The sequence below is a fragment of the Barbus barbus genome (assembly GCF_936440315.1).
Source record: "Barbus barbus genome assembly, chromosome: 21".
In the NCBI taxonomy this organism is placed as follows: domain Eukaryota; kingdom Metazoa; phylum Chordata; class Actinopteri; order Cypriniformes; family Cyprinidae; genus Barbus; species Barbus barbus.
In genome coordinates, this window is record NC_136749.1 from 13,917,720 (window position 1) to 13,939,653 (window position 21,934).

A 21,934-nucleotide genomic window follows, 5' to 3' on the forward strand; every position below is an offset into this window, starting at 1 on the left:
GCCATTGCAAGGCATCAGAAATTTAAATGTTTTACGATGCATTGATGGTCCTTTTTGAAGCTTCAGTCCTTTTTTTTTTTGTAACTGCATGAAAAAGTTGTTCAACAGACATGCTTGGAATGATATGATGGTGAAAAAATTTGATGCTTATATTTAATTTCTTTAATATTGCGAACTATGCATTAGGCCTGGATGATATGGCCAAAAATACAATCACAATATAAATTTACTATAAATGTGGACATACTTTCCACATGTGAGTTTGACAATCAGAATGAATCTAAACTTAAAAAAAAAAATCCCCCCTAAATTCTGTTCCATTTTGCTTTTTGTGTTTTATGATTTATTATAATTTATCAATCAAAAATGGTGTCTAATAAAATGTAACAACAATATAATCAATCTTTTAAAATGCAATCAAATGAAAATATAACAATTCATTTACAATAAAACATTTAAATTAAATTAATAAATAAAAATATGGACTAAAAATCTCTAAATATATTATTATTTAGTAATAGAAGATAAACTAAACTTATTTTGTCAGTTTGTCATGAAGATCTTTGAGTTTCAGTGTGTATTTGATGGTAGATTTTCTCCTAGCGAAGTGACTCGGAACTGCTAGATAAGAGGTGGTTTCTTTTGATCATAAATAAAATAAATAGTTTATGATAGCTAGATTTAGAAATACATTTGAAACATTCATATTATAGATGTAATTTATTTTTTTTACTATAAAATACATTTTATATTTTAAGATTCCTTTAGTCTTGCATCTCTCCAAGGACCCCCGGTTGAATGAATGAATAGTGTTAGGCTGATAGCATCCATTTTGGTTAAGATTTGTGCTGTGATTGGTTTGTACTTCATTTTACTTCTGTGCTGTCTGTAGGCTGTGTGGGTGGTACAGTAAAAGTGTGTGCGTTACCTGAGGGGAAGAAGCCATGCTCCTGGAATAGCTGCATGACAAGAGCTCTCCTCTGATCAAGAGTTCTCCTGAGAGAGGAGTACGGCACCTTTTCAAACTCCAGCTCCCCCAGAATATCCTCTCCATCTGCACCAGATAGAGAGAGAATTATAATGTTGTTGAATCAGGATAATATAGGCTGCAGAATGATGATGGTTTTGTGGGTGGTGAAGTATTACCTGGCCTATCAAAGGTGAAAATCTCCCCCTCACACTTTGCAGCGCTTTTAGGTGTGTTTGGCTCTGAACTGCAGCTAGATCTGCGGCGACTTTTCCTTTTTGGAGAGATGGGATCTTCTGTGGATGAGTCCAGGTCTGTGGAAAGGAGGATTGAGGGCTAGTTGATTTGTGATTTGATAGACATGAACAAATGAACTGACTCAGCTATAGTTAGATTTCACATTCAGTTGTTAGAGAGGTCTGAATCTTACTCTCACCAGTGGAGTTTTTCCTCTTCCTGCGGTAGCTGCCCAGTATGGCTCGTGGGGAGGTGGCCAGACTCTGCAGGGTTGGAGAGGGCAGAACCTCCTCTGGACGGAATTCTGGCAGCTCTGCAAAGCGCTCCTCAAAGTACACCTCTGACAGGACCCTGCACACATCACCAATCACAAGATTTTGACTACTCTATACATGCAGTGGGGTCCAATTTTTTTTTTCCCCCATTTAAACCTGGAAATAAATAGGAATGCAGTTGGTAACACTTTATTTTAAGGTCCGATTCGCACAAGTTGCTTATTAGTATGCATGTTACTAGCATATTGGTTTATTAGTACTTATAAAGCACATATTAATGCCTTATTCTGCATGACCATATTTTAGATCCCTTAATCTGACCCAATAACTAGGCTTAAGAACTACCTTACTAACCATTAATAAACAGCAAATTAGGATCTTATTAAGGCAAAAATCATAGTTTGTAGTTAGTAAAAAGTAAGAATTGGTCCCAGAACTAAAGTGTGACCATGCAATTAATTAATTTGTTAAAATATTTTTTTCCAAGTCACTAATCAAATGAGCACTTTGAGACACTTATCATAGGAAATTCATTAAAATTTGTAATTTCTTATGACAATATAAACTCTTATGATAATATAATTCGTAATGACAAAAATGCAATGCAAAATTCTTTTCTAATTAGGATTTTCCCTAATTAGAAATGTGGCATTTACGCTTGTTGAGAGAATTTCCATGAAATCCAGTCTTTTCAATAGGAATCTATATGATTTGTAATTTGTTGTGAGGGTGCATCGTGTTCAAGATAGTCAAATGAATTTGCTACATTGAACAACAGAAAGCTGCATGGTTTGAAAGTGACCTTACTTGAAATTGGACCTTTAGCTTGCAAAATATCACCTGGCCTTTTGAACTCCAATTAAGAAAGTAATAACTAGTGGTCGGCCAAAATTGTTTTTTTGACAGCTGATGCTGATATAAAGATGATATATATGATTTTAATAATAATTTGTAATTATAATATTAATTTATTTTAATTAGCATTTAAGATTTTTTTTTTTTTTAATGAATTAAAAAATAAATATACTTTAGATGACAACTTGATTCTGTAATCCTATTACAGTATTTTTCACAAATAAAACAAAAAAAATTATAAATAAAAAGGAAGTAAACACTGTAAACAATCGGGCACTCAGTAATCCAGCAAGTTTGTGTGCATTGGGAATCATAGTTTTTCAAATAAAGCCAAGGTAACACTCATTTTACATACAGCACAGTGAAAATGACATGAATATGACAGTGAGCAAAAGTATACAGTGCAGCATAGTTTGAAATGACGAGTTTAAAGTTTGTGCATCTCCTGTGAAGCTGAACTCTCCTTTCCACATTCAACTCAGACTGACCGTCACGCAGATAACACACGATCATGCAAGATACAAATGCACACAGAAGATCTCACTGCTGGATTTGAAGAAGTCTGCAAGGTCTAAATGTTTTAGAATTCAAAGATTTGTTTAAATGGCATAAATGCTGAATGCTGACATTAAAAGAAAGTATTATAATGTTTGTTTTCTATTACTAAAAATATAAAAGCAATCATTGTAATACTTGTTGTATACCTTTTAATTATTTTGTTTAACAGTTCCATCTGATTATAATAATTATTAGACAGACTTCGATCCGTATCAGACAGAACTGTTAAACAATGAAGAGAGAGAATGTGAGTGCTGTGTGCTGAGGCACTGCCCATCTCAGAGCTGTGCAAATAAAAGTCTCGAATTCACTGGCCTAACTGAAAAACATATCGCCCGATGCAGATATTAAAAAAATAGCATATATCGGCCGATATATCAGCCATGGTAATATATCGGTCAACCACTAGTAATTACTACCAACATATGGTGAATATGAAGCTGGAAATAAATCTTAGTACCAATGATGCCATATTTTATGAAACATACTTGTCAACAGAATCGAACGGTCGTTTGAGTGGTGGGGGCCGGGCCTTGACTTTTTTAGGTGGTGCATCTTTATCACCATGAGACTGAGGCACAGCAGGATCTGATCCAGAGGGAGGAGGTAATGGAGAAGAAGGGTGGGAATCCTTCCATTCAGCCTGGGTAGAGCAAAAAAATGAGCGAGTGAGCTTTTTTTTCTTTTTTTTTGCCCTTATACACATTCACTTTATGTAGTGTTACTTTTCATACATGATATAAAATAATATCATATATATATAAAAAAAAAAAAAAATTATTCTGATTAAAATGTAACTGACAGCCAGGATAACGACGCTAACCTCCTTAGCATTTGCTTCTTTGCAACGGCCACTAGGCGTAGCACTCTCCGCTACTGAGTGGGCGGGGGCTTCTGCGGATCCCTCCTCCGGTGGGAAGGTTGCAGGCGAGCTCGTCTCAGCTGCCTTGTCTACCTCAAATGAGAACCGACTACTGCTCTCTTTGTCCTTCTCTCGCTCTCTCTCTTTCTCTCGGTCCCTCTCCTTTTCTCGTTCTTTGCCTCTCCCTCCTCCATCATAACTGCCCACTGGGATGTTGGCCACTGTGGCTTTCACTTTCTGAGGAGGCCTTGGTGTGATCAGTTTGGGTGTCCCTGGAGCACTTCCTGTTGAAAGAGAAAAGAGGGACTGTGTTTAGTCTCAAAGAAATCACCACTGGGCAGAATCATGAAAACAGGTGGATGATAAAATCTATGGTACCGGAATGGGAGATTTGAGCAGGGCTTCCAGGCTGCAGTGTCACTGAGGTGCCCGGTGGGGGGGCAACTGAACTGCTGCTGCTTTTACTCGGGACCGGGAACTGTTTGTCAGGCTGTGATAGTGAAACCTTCTCAGCCTGTCTCTCAGAGGACTGTGTGTAGACCTGACTGTCCATGTGCTGCCTGTCCAGTATTCTTTCCTGGTGCAACTGTCGCTCAGAGTGTGTGGATATGTTCCCCTGCCTGTCCGAGGTTACAGAGGTCATGGAGGTTGTCGTGGTGTGTTTAGGAAGGATGTGTGGAGATGTGGAAGGATGTGTGGAGAGGCTAGAGGAACTGGACACTGTGTACACCACACTGGGTGACACCGCTGCCATAGACATGGACACCACACCAGTTGCCAAGGTCACATTTGTAGGGGTGTAAATGGCGGTGATGGCAGGAGCGTGAGGGGCGCTGAGAGACTGGGCCGGGGCCAACAGCGATGGCTGACCTGGTGAAACAGTAGATAACAGCAATGCAACATTTTTCAAACACCCAAAATGCAAACTAACACACAAATTAGCAAAATGTATTCGTTTATTTTTAATTAGGGGTGGGATATGACCAAAATCTTATATCACAATAGGAGTACATTTATTTCACGGTAACATAGGGCTGCACGATAAATCGGAATGAAATCGCAATAAGGGAAAAGCTGTGATAGTCATGCGCATCTTGTCAGTGAAGCACGGTTCTGAGATCAATAGTAAATCTCCATCCAAAGGCAAGAGGGCTCTCTTGCACGGAAACTCAATATACATCCCACAGAAGAAATACAGTAAATCCCTATAGCGGTAGCTGAATAAACAGAAGATTTAACTGCTTTCATTGATTCAACGTGACTAAGTTCACACTGCACGATTTTAGCCCTGATTTTCCCTCACCATCAGGTTTTACGGAATCGCCGACAAATGCCCGAAATCGGAAGCAAATCGGTGCTTGTTCACACGAGTTACAATCACGCAGTGTGAATTATCAAAGACGCGATCTAAGAGAGTCACAGATGCGTCGCTGACGCACGTGAGATATTTGGCATGCTAAATATCTGGACTTGTCTGCAATTCAAAATCCTGCTGTGTGAGATGAGTTCTGACTGAAACATACATCGGCGATGACCTACAGCCAATGAGAGAACAAGATACAGGGAAGTTCGGGGAGGAACCTTTTTTTTTTTTTAAGCAATTAGCCATGTACTAACATGGCAATATCAGTAAATATTTGCATTAGAAATGATAATTTTCTTATTTTTCATCACTTTGAGGGCTTTTGTAAGAAACAAGCTCATTATAAAATGCACAAACGTTGGTTTTACTTTCAAATACTTAGATTTGTGTATATAAAATTTTCCCAGCAGCAGTATGTTAACAAGAAAGTCATCTTTGTTATTGTTTGCTCGGGGAGGTCTTATAGACCACAATATCAGTGTGGTCTTGCGTTATTTCCTCATCACATCTTGTGTGCTTTTGGTTATAAAACGTAGTTTGCGGACCAGACAGAGTTGTCGTCGATTCTTGCTATTGTAAAGTCATGCAGTGTGTAACCTCCTGTCGCCGATCCATCGTGCAATGTGAACACAGCAGCAACTGAATGCTACCCCAGATAGCCCCCAGATGTAGTGTGAAAACAACGATGATCTTGAAAATCACGCAGTGTGAACTCGGCATAATAAACACAGGACTATTGCAATATAGGATTCCTCTGAGTTCTTTTTATAATTATTATTATAATTTTCATTATAATAAAGTATATAATAATGCAAAGCTAACTGACAGACTATCACTGCTTAGAATACTATGAAAAATGTTGCGTGCCTTATTCTTAAGGCCATTAAGAAGCCACATCATCTCACAGAAGGATTTACTTCAAACACTCGACTGACGTTGTGATGTGAGTTTGGAGTTATGCAAACAGCTGTCATTAATCGCAGAAAAATATCTTCGATTTCATTATCACATGATTAAATCATTTGCGATAATGGACGCAATATTGCGTAGCTTGTCAGTGAACTACGGCTCAGTGCAGTGAATGCTGCTCCATCTGAAAACACATGAAGTAGATTTACTACTGATCCCATAACCGGCTTTACTGACAAGATGTGCATGACTATCGCATTTGATTAATCGTGCAGCCCTACGATAATGATATATTACAATATAGTTTTTAGTTATTTTTGCTTTAAATAAGGTTATTATGATATAAAAAGAATTTTAGTCACCAGTGTCAATATCACAAAAACCTAATACTAGCCTAAATTGAAAGAAAAAAACCCCCAAAAAACTCAAGATCACTGAAGACAAGTAAACAGTCAGCAATTAAATACGAATAGGAAACTAATTACAAACAATAAGACAAAACTACAGTATAACAAATAAGAAATGCTACATACATTGTACAAAGTAATCAAATGTATAAAAACACTGCATATTCTTCACTGTGTAAATTAAATATTTATTTCTTCTTATTAAAGTTATAAAAGTGATTTACTCAAGAGCAGTGAGAGATATTCTCTCTTTTGTTTTTTGATTAACATAAATGACAAACAGCAGGAATATTAGGCTGCTGTCACTTTAAGAGCTGCCCAGATCCAATATACTGTTTCAAATGTGTTTTCTTTCTGAACTGTTTGCTCTCAATTAAGACCTTAATTGCTGTGTTTACAAGGATACTTGCAAAGACGGGAATTTTAACACATACAAGTGTGTGTAATTAACCATTCAAGGCCTATAAAGCGACAAAAATAGCTCCCAACGCTCTGTGAGCACGGTCTTCACGTGTGCACGCTTCTCTGACAGTCTCTCTCAGACAGCACGCGCATATAGCAAAATGAGTTCTCTTTTGCTGCTGATTGCATTTCAACAGCTTAAAATCACTTATTTATAAACCGCAATGGTTAACAACGCATGCAAACGATAAGTTTTCGTGACCACGTAGCACGGCAATGTCACGTGAGTCTGTAACCACGATAGAGATGATAGTCCAAAATCTCTACCGGTTAATCGTGTCTACCAGATTATTGCCCAACCCTTATTTTAAATTATAATTTTTTTCTTTTCAAAATCACAAAAGAAAAACATAATATATAAAACATTATTTTAAATCAACTGACTGCCCTAAATTTTTTAAAGATGTATTAAATTATATTAATTATGTGTCCACTGACCTGCAATCAGTGGCTGCAACAAAGTCTGTCCCGGATGAGCGATCGCTGCAAAGGTCGCCAAGTGTGATGGAACATAAGCAGATCCAGGTGTTGCTGAAGCTGTCTGAGAGGAGGAGCCTGTTGTTGTGGGAACTAATGGCAAAGGAGAAGGAACCCCAGGAGTGGACTGTACATAAGTGATTCTGTGGGAGAAAAGTGATATTTACAGAAACCAGTTTAGACAGCATTTACAAAGAGTGAGAGCAGCCATGCAAGGTTATTCTCCAGTGCTGCAGCACTTGAGGAGTGTAGGAGTTGTTAAAATAAGAGTGGGGGAGATGTTTGTGCGTGTGCGGCTAGGTGAATATAAGTAGGCCTGTGAAAGTGTGCGTTATACCTTGTAGGTGGGGGCGGTAGCAGCATGGTCTGAGACGGGGTAGAGCCTGGGGCGACCACTGTAGCGGTTCCCATATCAACAGAAAACGGGCTCCCAGGTTGCACTGGTCCCGTAGAGGGAAGCTGCGACTGGATGACAGGCATCGGAGCAATCTGAATAATCTAGAAAGGAAACAGGAAGACATGCTAATCAAAAAAGATCACAAATTATAATTATATCTACAAATGAGCCGATTGGTTATTCAGTATCAGTTTGTTAAGCATTTACCATTTGAGATCTCACCTTGCTTCCTGCCTGTCCTCCATTCTGAACAGGAAGAGGAGGGGCTACCAAGGGAAACGGCTGAGAGGGGGCAGGAGCAGCCCTCACTGTTGCCATGGGAACCAGCATCTTGCCCTGCAAAACTGGTGACTGTGTTTGCACTGCAGGAGGAAAAAAAAAAACAAACAGAAAGAACAAAGTGTTTGAAATAATTGGGTCTTGCACAGACTGTCTTACATGGCACAGGACAAAACTATGGCGAACAGCACCTGAACATGATGATGGTTCTGAGCCACAATACAATAAAAAAGACAATCGGCACTTTCACACTACAGACGTTTATGGAAATTGACAGCATTTTTCTGTTTGGAGATCATATGTTAAGAGCCTCAGCAATTTCCTGGGTACCGGTGAAGTTCCATTTTGGTGCTGTGTGAACAAAGCCGGCTGCTATCAAAAATCCTGCCTGGACCAGACAAAAGTGGTGCATCGGAATAAAATCACTAGGCTTATAACTCATATGCGTATAAAGTTGTCTACACTGTAATTGTGAACTGTGGTTTGTCCATAATAGTTTCGATATGCCTATGTGATTTGGCGTTTATATTTCGGTTACTCCAGCCACTTAAAACTCCCCATCGGTCTCAAATAATACGATTTTAGCTGTCAAATTAAGCCCAAAGTATACTGCGTTTTTACACGTTAGGTTATGGACAGCAGATTCCAAAAATGAAGTAATCAGTATTAAAATCAGATTAAATTACAATTATAAAATACTCGTAATCAGACTACAATTACTTTTTTATTGATTACATGATTTCATATTCACACAATAGAAATAAATGATTCATAATTTATTGATTCTCACAAATGTCTCGTGAAATTCTTCCAAATTCTATTAAAAAAACAGCCTACCACATACATGCACTCAGAAAGTCTTCCAGTTTTGTAGACATTCACAAAAAGACCAGTCATTAGTCTGATGGCTACACAGCATTTGAGCACTTGATTTACAAAAATCATTTCAGGTTTAAGTGATTCAACATTAGATCAAATACTTATGAAAGCATTCGGTAACACTTTAGAATAGGGAACACTTATTCCCTATTAACTACGACTTTTCCCTCAGTTAATTCCTAATTTGCTGCTTATTAATAGTTAGTAAGGTAGTTGTTAAGTTTAGGTGTTGGGTAGGATTAGGGATGTAGAATAAGGCATTAATATGTACTTAATTACTACTAATAAATGGCTAATATTCTAGTAATATGCATGCTAATAAGCAACTAGTTAAGAGACCCTAAAGTAAAGTGTTACCAAACATAATTTATTTGAATTAATCACTCAATGTGTTATTTTTAACCATGTATTACTATGTCTTTGGAAGACTTTTGTCTTTCAAAAACATTAAAAAGGCCCAAATTCAGGTTATTTCTTATTTACATGTAATGCAGGATTGTCCAAACTATATATTTACTTGAAGTACCCCCTGAGATTTTAAAGTAAATATTTTATTAATTATCACATTTGCATGTTTATGGTTCTCTGATGTTGGTTAATGGTCACATGACATGCAAGTAAACAAATAAAATGTTTTTAAGTTATTAAGTAAAAATTAAGTTTTATTTTGATGTTATTTTAAAATTTTATTAATACCTTACCATTAAACTCACGAACCCCCTACATTTCATTCACAAGTCCCAGTTAGGGAAACCTTGACAATGTAATGTTTAAGGCACTTCATCTTGTTAGTAACAACGAATGGAACATTTTCTTACTCCTTGTATTTTATCTCAATATGGTACAAGATTATCCTATTTAAATCAATGTGTTAAACGAGTTAGGTCAAAAGTAATCTAAAAGTTAACAAAAAGTAGTCCGATTATATAACCTGCAATGTAATGGACTACATTACTTACTACAATTTGTGTCATGTAATTTGGAATCTACAATTTGTAAGTTATCTACCCAGGTCTGGTGCACACTTTACTGCACATACTAACGCTCATCTCACACATGTGCATTGAATTTTTCTCATTAATTACTTTGTCCAAAGCACTGGCCTAGGCCATTTTCACGACTGAAGACAAAAATAAACAAAAATAAACAATGTTGGTGAGTGTTATACATGCAAATCTTGTATCAGTCATAACATTGAAGAAAATTGACGCAAACACTGGACTATAATGAAAATGTCTAGTGCCAAGTCTAGCGCCTGGGTTTGTGCATGCTATAAAATGGCGTTTACTTTGAAAGGCTATGCATTCAGCACATACGCCAAGTGTTTGCATCAAAACTGCAGTATACTTTTAGTAACTCATTTACAGTGAAGTGGATTTGCTCAATCTAAGCAAAATACATTGCAAAGATTTACTGGCTTTTTCATGCTGATGTAATCTGGCAATTTTATTGCAAGGTAACAGGTAATGTAAAAGTATTATTATGATGACACATATTGGAATAAGTTTTATTAGTCTCTAATGCCTCTTAGTGTGTTATTAAACCGTATGTATCCTCACCTCTGGCTCCTGGGCTGACTACACCCACAGCAGGACTGGAGACGTATCCCGACTGCTTCCCGTTGGCCAACGAGGCGTGAGTGGGCAGAGCTGTAGGTAGGGTGAAGATACTGGTTGGCTGACTGGCCTGGTGAGGGGAGGGGCTCTTGGGATTGTTGGTAGAGAGGGTAGGGAGAATGTACTGGACCTGTGTTATGGGTTTCTGACCTGATGAGGGCGCTATTGAGGCGGAGGGGAGAATGTGCGACTGCAGAATGGGCAGAGGAAGTGGACCATTACTATGAGTAAGCGGGGCCGAGGCTGGGTTTTGTGGAGGAGGTGGGGTGACAAGCTGTACAGCGGGCGGGGCTTGGAATGTGCCTCCCAAAACTAGATTGGTCATCAGTCCCCCTTGAGCTCCTGATGCACTAACAGGATTGGGCGATGATGAGGAATAGTACCCACCCCCTCCAGCAGAAGCTGTTGCTGGGTTTCCTGTGGTTCCAGGTCCAATGAGAAGCTGCGTCTGTGGTGGAGCGGGTTTCCGGTCATGTGGGGACTTGCTGGCAATCGGCACCGGCGTGCTGACCACAGGTCGCACCACATTAGTGACAACAGTGGACGCCACTCTCACCGCTCCTAGCACTGACGACACTCCCCCGGCAGAACTGACCAGGATGGACTGACCCGCAGAGGGCTGGGACACTGATCCTTCACCTTCCCTTCGTTCTCCATCACCTCCCTCCACTGCTCGCTTTCTCTTTGAGGAAATGTCACTAAAGCGCCTGGAAGTGGGGTAGGAGGAGAGAGACACGCTCCGACCGTGACCAGGGCCATAGGACGAGGAGCAAATCACGGGAGCAAAAACTCTCTGATGATGCAAGTGATAAAGCAGCAGAGAAAAGAGGAGAACATAAATTAGCCAAAGACTGCAAACATATGTAATGACACATATCCTTTACCAGTTAATAAATATACTGTGCAATAGCCTTCTGTAAACTTCATTAATAATTAACCTAGGAAAAATGCTAAAGGACCACGAGCAATTTTCTAGTTCTACAGGGAGAAAAGTGTTCTACATTTCGCTGTTTTCTGGGACTATATTCATCAGGGACAGTTCACCAAAAAATTGTCATCATTTACTCACCCCAATGTCATTAAAGATGCCTGTTCACACTCAGAAGAATGTTTGGTGCAAAAAATCAGTGCTATAAACATTTAAATTTGAATGAATGGTTGTTAATGCGTCCGTTCAGACCAACACGGACATTGGTATTCAGTCAATGCAGTGGTTTCTCTCACACTGGAACTAACACTGGTCAACCGATGAGTTTGTTTGATAAAAACTATAGCGAATCCTAAAATCGCTATTTGAAGCATTGTTTGAAGCCACGTAAAAACCTACTGTCAGAGAGTGAGTTTGCATTTACATTTAGCCCCATCTGCCATAAGTGCCACTATCCACAAATGTGTATGGAAACGAGAAGTAGGCCTATTTCTACTAAAGGTCTGTTCACACTAAACATTTACGTTGGTGTGAACAGACCTTTAGTAGGAATAGGCCTACTTCTTGTTTCCATACACACTTGCAGATAGTGATGTATATTGCCAAACTCCAAAAAAGGAAAATACGTAGGCTATATAACTTGTTCTTTATACTCAAAGTCTTTTATAGCCATACAATAGATTTGTGTAAGGAACAGACTGTAATTGCAGTCATTGTTCACTGATACTGAACTCAGAGCTGCAGCTCCCAAATCCCAAATCTCATTTTTAGTATGTTCTCACACACAGCGATCAAGTTAACTTATTTTATTTAAAATGCAAGAACTAACGCCATTTGGCACCAATGATGTCAAAGCTGGTGTGACACGTCCAAAGGTGCCATTTTTTAATTGATCTTGAGCGAGAATGAGATTTGAGAGCTTCAGCAGACTGAGGGTCTATCAGTAAATAACATCCTACATTATGGCTTTATCCTCACATTAAGTGAATGTTGGCCTAAATGTAGAACAAATGTCATCCTCCACTTTCACTGTATGATAAAGCAGAATTTCTGTAATATTTAGTCTTTTATGGTTCTCAGAGCAACATGAGGCTGAGTAAATGATGACAAAATGTTCATTTTCAAGTGAGTTATTCCTTTAAACATTATATTTGTGTATACACAGACAGGCTAACAGATGTCAAATATGCAAGATGATACCTTGCGTTCTGCTTCATCTCCAGATCCATTTTCGCTATCACTGTCTGTCACCCTCTCCTTACACTTCAGGTCAATGGAGCTGCCTGGATATGAGTCATCTGAATGAGACATGCCACACAATAATGACTTACACAATTGCTAATGAATACAAAAGTCTTGATGAAAGAAATGACATAAGCACTTACTAAATTATTTTTGGAAAACTCTTATCAATCTGAGAGCCTTAAATAAGGTCTGACTCACCAATGACATCATCATCCCCCTCTTCTTCACAGATGACCATACGCTCTTCGTCACTCGTCATGTCCTCACTTACCCCCCTCTGTGTCTGAGAGATAGCACCCCGCCCTGCAACCTGACCACCATCACCACACATATAAAAATACAGTAAGAGTTAGTTGAACATGAATCTCTGAAAATGTGTCATATTCACAAGTGTGCGTGTAATACCTGTGCGAGCTCAGCGAGTGCCTGTGGATTGCCTCTCTCGCTCCTCTCCAGATTGTGCATGGCGCTCTGAGAGAAGGCACGAGGACGAGACAATTGACCATGTCCCTCACCTCCAACTCGCTCTGACACGCTCACCATCCCAGGCCCCACACCTTTGAGCTCCATTCCCATTGACACAGATGGAGGCTCTGAATTACATACGAAATAGTACAATTTGATGTTATTTTGTGCATTCACAATGGAAAAACTAACCAACAGACCACAACAATAGAGTGCAAAAATGACGGTCCATTTTTTCTGAGGCCTTAGTTATTGAAGTATATTCCTCATTATTTTTACCACAGGGGTTAAAAAATGTTTTGTGAAAGCCTTACAAGCCATGAACCAAATCAACCAGCTACAAGGAGAATCGCAACATTCAAACTTTTATTTAAAGTGGCAAACTGATGGCTTCAATAAAAGCATATATATTATTGATTAACAACCTAAAGGTTCTGTCCTTAAAAGTTATTGTTAAAAAAACTATTTCCTTATAGAAATGAAATAAAGGGATTTTTACATCTGGAACCCAACTACAGCATGGTATAAAGATGTGTGCGATAGAACTGTCACTTGCCATAACTGCCATTATATCTTACATTTCTTTATCACATTTATACAGCTTTCACTAGGGCTGCACGATAATGGTTAAACATTTAATTATCATTATTTTGCTCAAAAATATGATCACAATTACGAAATCACGATTTCCTTTTTTTTTTTTACATTTCACCAGAATAACTGCACATTCACATAAGCACAAATCATCAACTAACATGGTTTGCTCACAGATTTAGTCACAGCAAACAGCGCAAACAACTGCATGAAAGAAAGCAGACTGTATTACTGTTTATTTTTTAGTAAAATATTTCAATAGAGATCACTAAACTCCAGCTTACATGTATACCAGTGTTTTCAGCTTATCAGCGATTTTTCCATAATACAGAGAGAGCGTGTGCACATGGTTTCCAGGTTGGGAAAAACCACTGGGCAGAAAATTATTTATGAAAAAAAGACTGGGGTATTTAAGCTCTTATCTGGCAAACGCAAACATGAAAGCTTGTGGAGGCCTGTTAGCAATTCAAGATAACGCAAATGCCAAATTAAAATGAAATGTTTTTTGTTTTTTTTAAGATAACCAAATATTGCAGACGATCATTCAAGAGAAGCAGAAATTGTGATCAAGATTAAAATATGATTCATTGTGCAGCCCTACCTTCACACTAAGAGCAAATCTGGTTGTCAACTTTATAAAAATCTTCATAGCCTTAAGAATGAGTAAGAATTAGCCAAAAATAGGCCAATCTACAAACTAATGTTTTGCCAAGTATGGCATTTTTCAATTTATCACTGTCTTGGGGTGTATTCACACTGGTCTTTTTTAATTTGATTGAATTGAACTCGAGTTCGCTTCCCCATTGGTGTGGATCTTTTGGGCAGGTGTGAATACAGCAATCGTACTCGGGTGCGGACCAAACAACTTACAAACGAACTCTGGTACGGTTGAATGGATAAACCAATGAATGGATGACCTTAAGCACACATGTGGTTGTGTTTACAGTTCACTTGCAAAGAGGGCAGTGTAAAAGCAAACTGCACCAAACCAAAAAATAAATAAATAAATCAAGATTGTATTTGGTCCGGACCAAAGCAAGTGAACATGCGGACTTTCCTGGTGTGAATACACCCTTAGATTTTCTTGGAAATATTGATTACAAATTTAAAATGGGAATATTGTTCCATTTTTTTCTTGGAAATACATCTGAAAAAAGGTCTGATTCATCTGATCCATTGTCCTGATTCAGTATGTGTGATCAGATAAGATGTTGTCGGGTTATAAGTCTCGCTCACCTCAGAAAAAGAACTTTTTCTGTCAGCCGTTACACTGTGCTTGTTGCACACATTCTTCAATTGCATGCATACTAATGAGGTGGCCCACGCTGTAAATCACTTCATTATAAAGACAGCTCAAAAGAAAGTATGCAGTATGAGTGCGCAACATTGTAGTTATGTTGATAAATTATGAAATTACCAATAAATCACGTAACTGGAAAAGGTTTTTCATTTTTAGGAATTAGGTCAAGAGAAGACAAGATCTGGTCTTCAAAAATCTTGAAAAAGAGGGGTTGTCTTATATTCAGAACAATACGGTAGTCTTGTCTTCTTATATCTTTGTAAAGAAAAACATTACTGATGCAAAAAAAATAAAAAATAAAAATAAAAATCACCACCTTAAAAGAACCTTGTCGTTCAACCCTGAAGCAAAATCCTTTCAGATATTAAGACTGATAAAATATTGAACCAATTAGATAACAATTACTTAAAAAAAAAATGTGCACAAGTTGTGAAACTATAATCCATGCACATAACACCATATAATCCATCCATAACACTGCCCATAGTGACAATCTGCATTTCTTGTCCTATTCCACACCTGTGGTTTCTGACATGCTCCTTTCGCGGATGTCTTTGCCCCCTGGAACACCACGTCCCTCGCTGCTGGATTTCTTTCTGTCCTTATTACACCATTTCCAGTCAGGATGTGCCTTAAAGTGTGCCTCCTTCACCTGTAAATGAGTGACAAAAACATTTACGGGGGCTGGAAAAACTTAATGGGGGCTATTCAGGTGTCTAAACATTAATATCTGCAAGACAGTTCCAGTTACCTGAAATGCGAGGTCATGGTATTTCTGCTTCTCTTTGGGTCCCAAAGCATACCACCACTCTCCAAGTATCTTGCTGACAGTGCGGTTGTCCTGGTTTGGGTGTCTCTGATGAACCAGGGCACGATGCCGCTTGCTGAAGATCATAAACGCATTCATGGGCCTCCGGATGTGGTCTTTCTCCCTCTGTAAAGTGAAAGGGTAAAAAGGAATGAGTAAATGAGTCTGTGTGAAAGAATGAGGCTTTCACACAAGCATGCACTACCATTCAAAAATTCAGGTCAGCATGAGTTTTTATAAAAATAAATTAATACATTTACTCAGCAAGGACACATTAAATTGACTGAAAGTGGCAGTAAGGACTTATATAACAAATTGTATTTCAAATAAATGTTCTTTCTATTTATCATCTTGAAAGAAAAAGCATTTTATAAAAGCAGTAGGAGTGCATTTTCAACATTAATAATAATAATAATAATAAATGTTAATCATAAGATACTTAATTCAAAAATATTAAAAATCTTATTAAAAAGTATGTGTGTAAACGTACCTTTCCAGGACTGGTTTTGTCATCTTTGGGCAGTGCACTGAGGGACTGAGATCTACGCTTTCCAGGAGACGCAGAAATTGGAGGATCAGGAAGAACACCGGGGAAAAATCTGCACACAAAATTGGCAGTTAATATGAAATAATGAGAAGAATCAATGGGGATCCAGCAGCATCCATTGATTATGCAATCTACCTTTACTAAACACGCACAAACTCTTTCTTGCTTACAACAAGGAACATTACTTCTCACACTTCAAATATCAATACAAAGGAAGCATTTGATCACACCTGCCTATTTTTAACAAGTGTGAGGACAACACACCATCATCATATTAATTGCATTAAGATGATGTATTACTACTTGCATGCACATGAGTTTAAAGATGGATTTTTCTATTATACATGCACTTTGGTATTTAATAACTATTACACAGTCACGACCGTATAGCTACTGTGGCCCAAAACAGGCTCAAAAGATCCACCAATTTCACTCTTGCAACCCTCAGGGCTCTTCACTGTGCCGTGAAACAATACAGCAGAATGCACCGAGCCAATTACTGAAAATGTCGATGAGCTACTGCTTTGCAGCCCACCACCAAAACAGAAAGCACAGAGATTTATCATATCTATAATATCCAGTGTACAATATTAAAGGGATGGATGCTTTGCAAATGTCAATAACACCTTAATGTGAAGATAATACAATAAACTTAATGGATAAAGCACATTTAGCAGGAACTGTACTAGTTGACTTGATTATAAAGTGAGCAGAATTTTATATGTGATTCATAAGGGAGAGGGAAAACAAGTGAGAGAAGTGTATTCAGATGACAGTTCATTAATGTAGACTGCCTCTGGTTTTCTGCTGTCATTCAAATACAGACACAGGAGAAAGAGGAATGCTTTTGTTATCTCTTTCTTTGTGGTGTCATTATGCAGCTCTTTCCACACACAGGAACACCAGCAACAAAACACATTCAAACAGAATGACGCATCTCACACACACTAGACCACTCACGGATCATCCACGTCACTTTCTGTTTCACTGTCAGGTCTCTCTCGCTCCGCATCTTTCTCTCTCTCTGGGTGCAGTTCGTCAGCGGAGGGAGTGGAGTGCGAGGAAGGGTTAGGTGCCCCCTCTATAATCTCCTTCAGCACTGACCCGCTCTGAGACTCTGAAAGTGAAAGACAGGTTTTTCATTACAGCATCTTTAATGAATCCCTCCAATCTGGCAACCTCTGAGGTCAATCGTTGCACTGGGTAATGGCTAAATTACAGCAGCTAGAGTTACAGAGAGTCACTGCAGATGTGACAGGAGAGGCCAAATACATAACAGCGTCCGGACTATCCCAGGAAACATGCTTCCACATTATTTTAAATAGACCATAATTATTTTTTTAATAATCTCAAAAAGGTTGACAAACACATTTTAGCTCATTTTAGAATCAGACAATGGCTGTATGCACTAAATTACCTTTCTTCAGAGAAACTGTCTGCGGATGACTGACAGTTTGTTGGCCCTCACCAGGTTGAGCCGATGGATCTGATTGGGTGGGTGCCAGGAAAGGGACCAATGAATGCCAAGGAAACACTTGAACCGATCTGGGCTCAACATTAGTCCACACTACAGGAGAAAATAAAAGAGCATTCATTAAGTCCAGTAATAACAGCAAGCAATAAAATCATATCAACACCCAAATCACAGCCTGATGAGCCAAATAAATGGATGCATATACACATAATAATATTATACCACTGGACAACTGTAATATACAGTTGTCTCAGTAATTATGTATGGTTTTGATTATATTTACACATTTCAGTATCACTCTCTATGATACCAAAATAAGTACTAAAATGTACAAACGGCAATAATATAGACAAAATGAGGGAGGTGATCAAGGATAAAAGACCAAAACATCTAACACCGTTAACAGTAACCTTATTTACATAAATATTTGAATATTATAAGAGAAAACTCATGTTGCTGCAGCAGCACAATATTGTTTCACATTACAAAAACAGATTAAATAAGACAGACTGTCATGAATACAGTAAGAGCATGAACATATTGTTCCCGACTGATATTAAGCGCCAAACAATCACTTCCAAAATAATATGATTCAGGAACAGGCTGTTCATGCTGTTATTTTCTGCTGCAGTTAGAACTACACAGACACGATTTTCAGCTGCAAAAGTCCTGCTATAAAGAAAAACAACATCAGACACGTTGAGTAATAATGACTGACCAAACATGCTGAGTCCTTGGCGAAGATACTGCGGGCTTTCCGATGAAAACATGGTCGAGTAAGAGGCTTGAAATACTTTTTTTTTTTTTTTTTTACAGGAAAAACTTCACAAACATGTAATATTAAATAGAGGTACTTATTCAAACGTTCATCTGATATAAAGTAAAACAAGTCCTCTTGCGATTAAAAATTAAATATCCACATGATGCTTTTCCCAGACAGGTGATGTTGAGTCCAGCGATGAAAATAAGCGGCCAGCATCCGTCTACTGGAGTTTTTTCACGTTGGTACCAAATGTTCTTGGTAATGACATGCCGTCGTTCACACTAATCTTTAGTCCTTATGTATTCTCTGATTTACTGGCTCAGACACCGGATCATATTGTAGTAAAATGATGACAGCGTGCTATCAGGTACCGCACAGAAGAGAGTAAAGCGCTGTTCCACCTTCAGAAACGCGCAGATTATAACAAATGGCGATCTTGGCGTTAAAACACTGTCTTGAGCACAATTACCGTACGAATATGCACACTGTTGAGGTTCGAAATGCGGAAACGGATTTGGTTTTATTTGGATGATGTATTTTATTTTGGTCCTGTTTGCCCCCTCCTCGTCTGAGCTTGTTTACATTGACAGATAGCTGCGGGGATGAAGGGGTTAAGTAGGCCTCTCGGTCATCCTCGGGCTAGAGTAGTGCAACAGTCCGCGACCTGAGCTCACCTCTGCCCAGGGGGATTTACATGTACAATATCACGATTAATAACTAGTTTGGCAATAAAAAAGTATTAAATACGGTTATAAAAATAAAAGAGCACTGCAGGCATCAAATAAGCAATGCATAAAACGTGGAAACGGTTGTTTCAGTAAATCGTCGTGAAAATGGGAAGCCCAAATCTGCCAGATTAGCAGGTTAGCATGGTCATGGTGCTACTACACCCGCAGTACGAGCGTAATTGATTATTTGGGTTGCGAAACACAACGGAAGCGATCTTTTATTAAAAAGATTAACCAATATCCATCAGTCAGGGAAATGATACGTATCAAATGCTTAGTAATAAAAGGCCACATGTAATACACATCTGTCTTTTTCACGTGGTCACTATTATTCTCTCTGCTCGTCACTGCAGATCCACATCCTGTTTCACATCTGATCTAAATGCATCAGTTTGGCCTCAATCTCTGATTGACAAACGCATAATTACACCCTGCCCAGGACACAAGCAGTAACCGGACTTATTCTGTACTGCCACTTTGGTTTAGAGGCTGCATTTGGGAGATCCGGACCTGGTTTTAGCAGCACAGATCCAGATGAGTCCGTCCCCTCGGGAACGCCCCTGGTCTCGCATCCGCACCGCCGGCCGCTACAACAAAACCTGTCCTCATGTCACGGAGCAAAACTGTACCACTACACGGAAAACACCTAGTATTTAAAAAGGGGAAGAAACGACTGGCTGGCAGAGAGAAACCACCAAAGCCAGGGGTCTCGGGCAAAAAGACAGAGAAAGACGACTGGTTTCGATAGGCAAACAACACCTGTGTTCCAGACCAACAATCATTAGTTACACTGTAGCTGTTCGTTGTAATTACGCGGACGAAGTAATTTATAATTACGCGAGTGAAACACAGAAAAATCCTCGTGTCTTTGAAATGCTCTATATTTTGCTATAAATACTACTTTACCACACACAGCTCTGCTTTTGACTAGATCCAGTATAATAGCAGCATCTCATATTATGTAAAAGAAAACGAAACCCCTGTAGATTGTAGAACCACCCGCTGATCCCTAAACGCAGAAAGCATCGTTTTGTCTTGCTCGCCTCTTAACGCGTTGCCTTTGGAGGGTTTGTTTTGATCTCGTTCGGGCTTTAAAACGACGCACGTTTCGCTTAAACTGGATTCTAGTTGCAGCGACTTCTCGTTTTAAATGCCTGCTCCGACACCCCCTCTCTCGCACACACCCCAGCCCCAAAGAGTCTCATCCAAAAGGCTAACGTTAATCGTGCAGTAAACTCCTCGCCTTCGGCTCTGACACAATCAACAAACTAGTAAGAAACCCACTAAGAGATGACGGTCAAACTCCGCCGTGCCCTAACCCGCTACGGGCAACGGCGGGGAAATACAAAACAGAGAAGAAAAGCTGGACCGAGATGATCCGGCGCAGTGCTGTTGTGATGAAATGACGGGTCTGAAGTGTAATAACAGCCCCTGAAGTCCAGTGCGGTTCTCCTGCAGCAGGGTCACTTTCCGATCCGCGGCGGATGATCACTCGCTCCGTAGGTGTTCGTAGTAAAGACGTCGTTTCTCATAACATCATTCAGTTGGCAACGACTCTTCCCTCGATTTCGCTCTCCTCTCTCGCTTCGCAAACCCGTTCTTTCTTTCTCTTTCCCTCCCTCTTCCTCCTGTTGTATAGTAGACTGCCCTCTTTTGCTCTATCAGCGTGTCAACCTCGCCCAGACCGTGACCCGCCTTTTACTCTTCGAATGCTTTCTCAGATTGGTCTACGACGCAACCTACCGTCAGACAATCCGACGCGCTGATTGGTCGGAGCGTGCGTTGGAATGTCAGTCATATGCAAATCCGGATTTATCTTTCTGAGTCTGACTGGCCGCGGCTAATAAATATTTAACACGCCAGAGAATCTGGGGCATGACTTTATGTGGGCTCTCGTGAAATGTGCTCCCTGTGACGCTGAAGCTGCCGCGCTACTCTAAAGTAAAGAAGCACAGCGTGTCATAACAGGTATTATATATGTTGCGGGGTTTGGTTTATTGTGGGTAATGCCAATGCGTTATTTGCAGGACAGATTAATTAGACTCAAAAGCATGTGACAAATCCTCACATCAGCTGGACAAACGCTCTCCTATCAAAACAGTAGTTAAAAAGTAATGTGGCCATTTTTTTTTTTAAAGAGGGCGCTATAAACACACGTATTACATTTATTTAATAGTACGTTTAAAACAGGCGAGATACGAGATATCCTAAATAAATAAAATTATTTTCCTAAATAAATAAAATTATTTATCCTAAATAAATAATTTTATTTATTTAGGATAAATAAAATTATATTTTATTTATCCACATGAAAGTTAATAAACATATTTTAAGTAATTACAATACATTGAATTTAAATTTGGCAGTACAAATAGCTTTACTAAAATATACTCTAATACAGAGAAGTAAACATCTACTTCCTCACACATTAACCTCATCATCTGCAGTCATTGTGGCAAAATAAGATTAGCATTACAACCAAATGCAAACTGACCTCATTACCAATGCAATAAACTCTACTGTAGCAATACACTACACA

General features: G+C 39.0%; 1 protein-coding gene across 1 annotated transcript in view; it reads right to left on the reverse strand.

The window, feature by feature from the left end:
- The window catches only part of LOC306887433 (protein capicua homolog), a 45,503-nt gene that overhangs the window by 3,790 nt on the left and 19,779 nt on the right, over nt 1-21,934 (reverse strand). Inside the window, exons 3-20 of the mRNA XM_079445138.1 lie at nt 17,848-17,997; nt 17,391-17,547; nt 16,374-16,482; nt 15,827-16,009; nt 15,595-15,727; nt 13,122-13,309; nt 12,915-13,026; nt 12,672-12,769; nt 10,487-11,336; nt 7,992-8,131; nt 7,710-7,870; nt 7,334-7,515; nt 4,133-4,624; nt 3,716-4,038; nt 3,381-3,535; nt 1,398-1,555; nt 1,147-1,281; nt 929-1,054 (exon numbers count right to left, since the gene is read on the reverse strand). Coding sequence (XP_079301264.1) covers nt 929-1,054; nt 1,147-1,281; nt 1,398-1,555; nt 3,381-3,535; nt 3,716-4,038; nt 4,133-4,624; nt 7,334-7,515; nt 7,710-7,870; nt 7,992-8,131; nt 10,487-11,336; nt 12,672-12,769; nt 12,915-13,026; nt 13,122-13,309; nt 15,595-15,727; nt 15,827-16,009; nt 16,374-16,482; nt 17,391-17,547; nt 17,848-17,997 — 3,852 coding nt within the window. The remainder of the gene's footprint in view (nt 1-928; nt 1,055-1,146; nt 1,282-1,397; nt 1,556-3,380; nt 3,536-3,715; nt 4,039-4,132; nt 4,625-7,333; nt 7,516-7,709; nt 7,871-7,991; nt 8,132-10,486; nt 11,337-12,671; nt 12,770-12,914; nt 13,027-13,121; nt 13,310-15,594; nt 15,728-15,826; nt 16,010-16,373; nt 16,483-17,390; nt 17,548-17,847; nt 17,998-21,934) is intronic.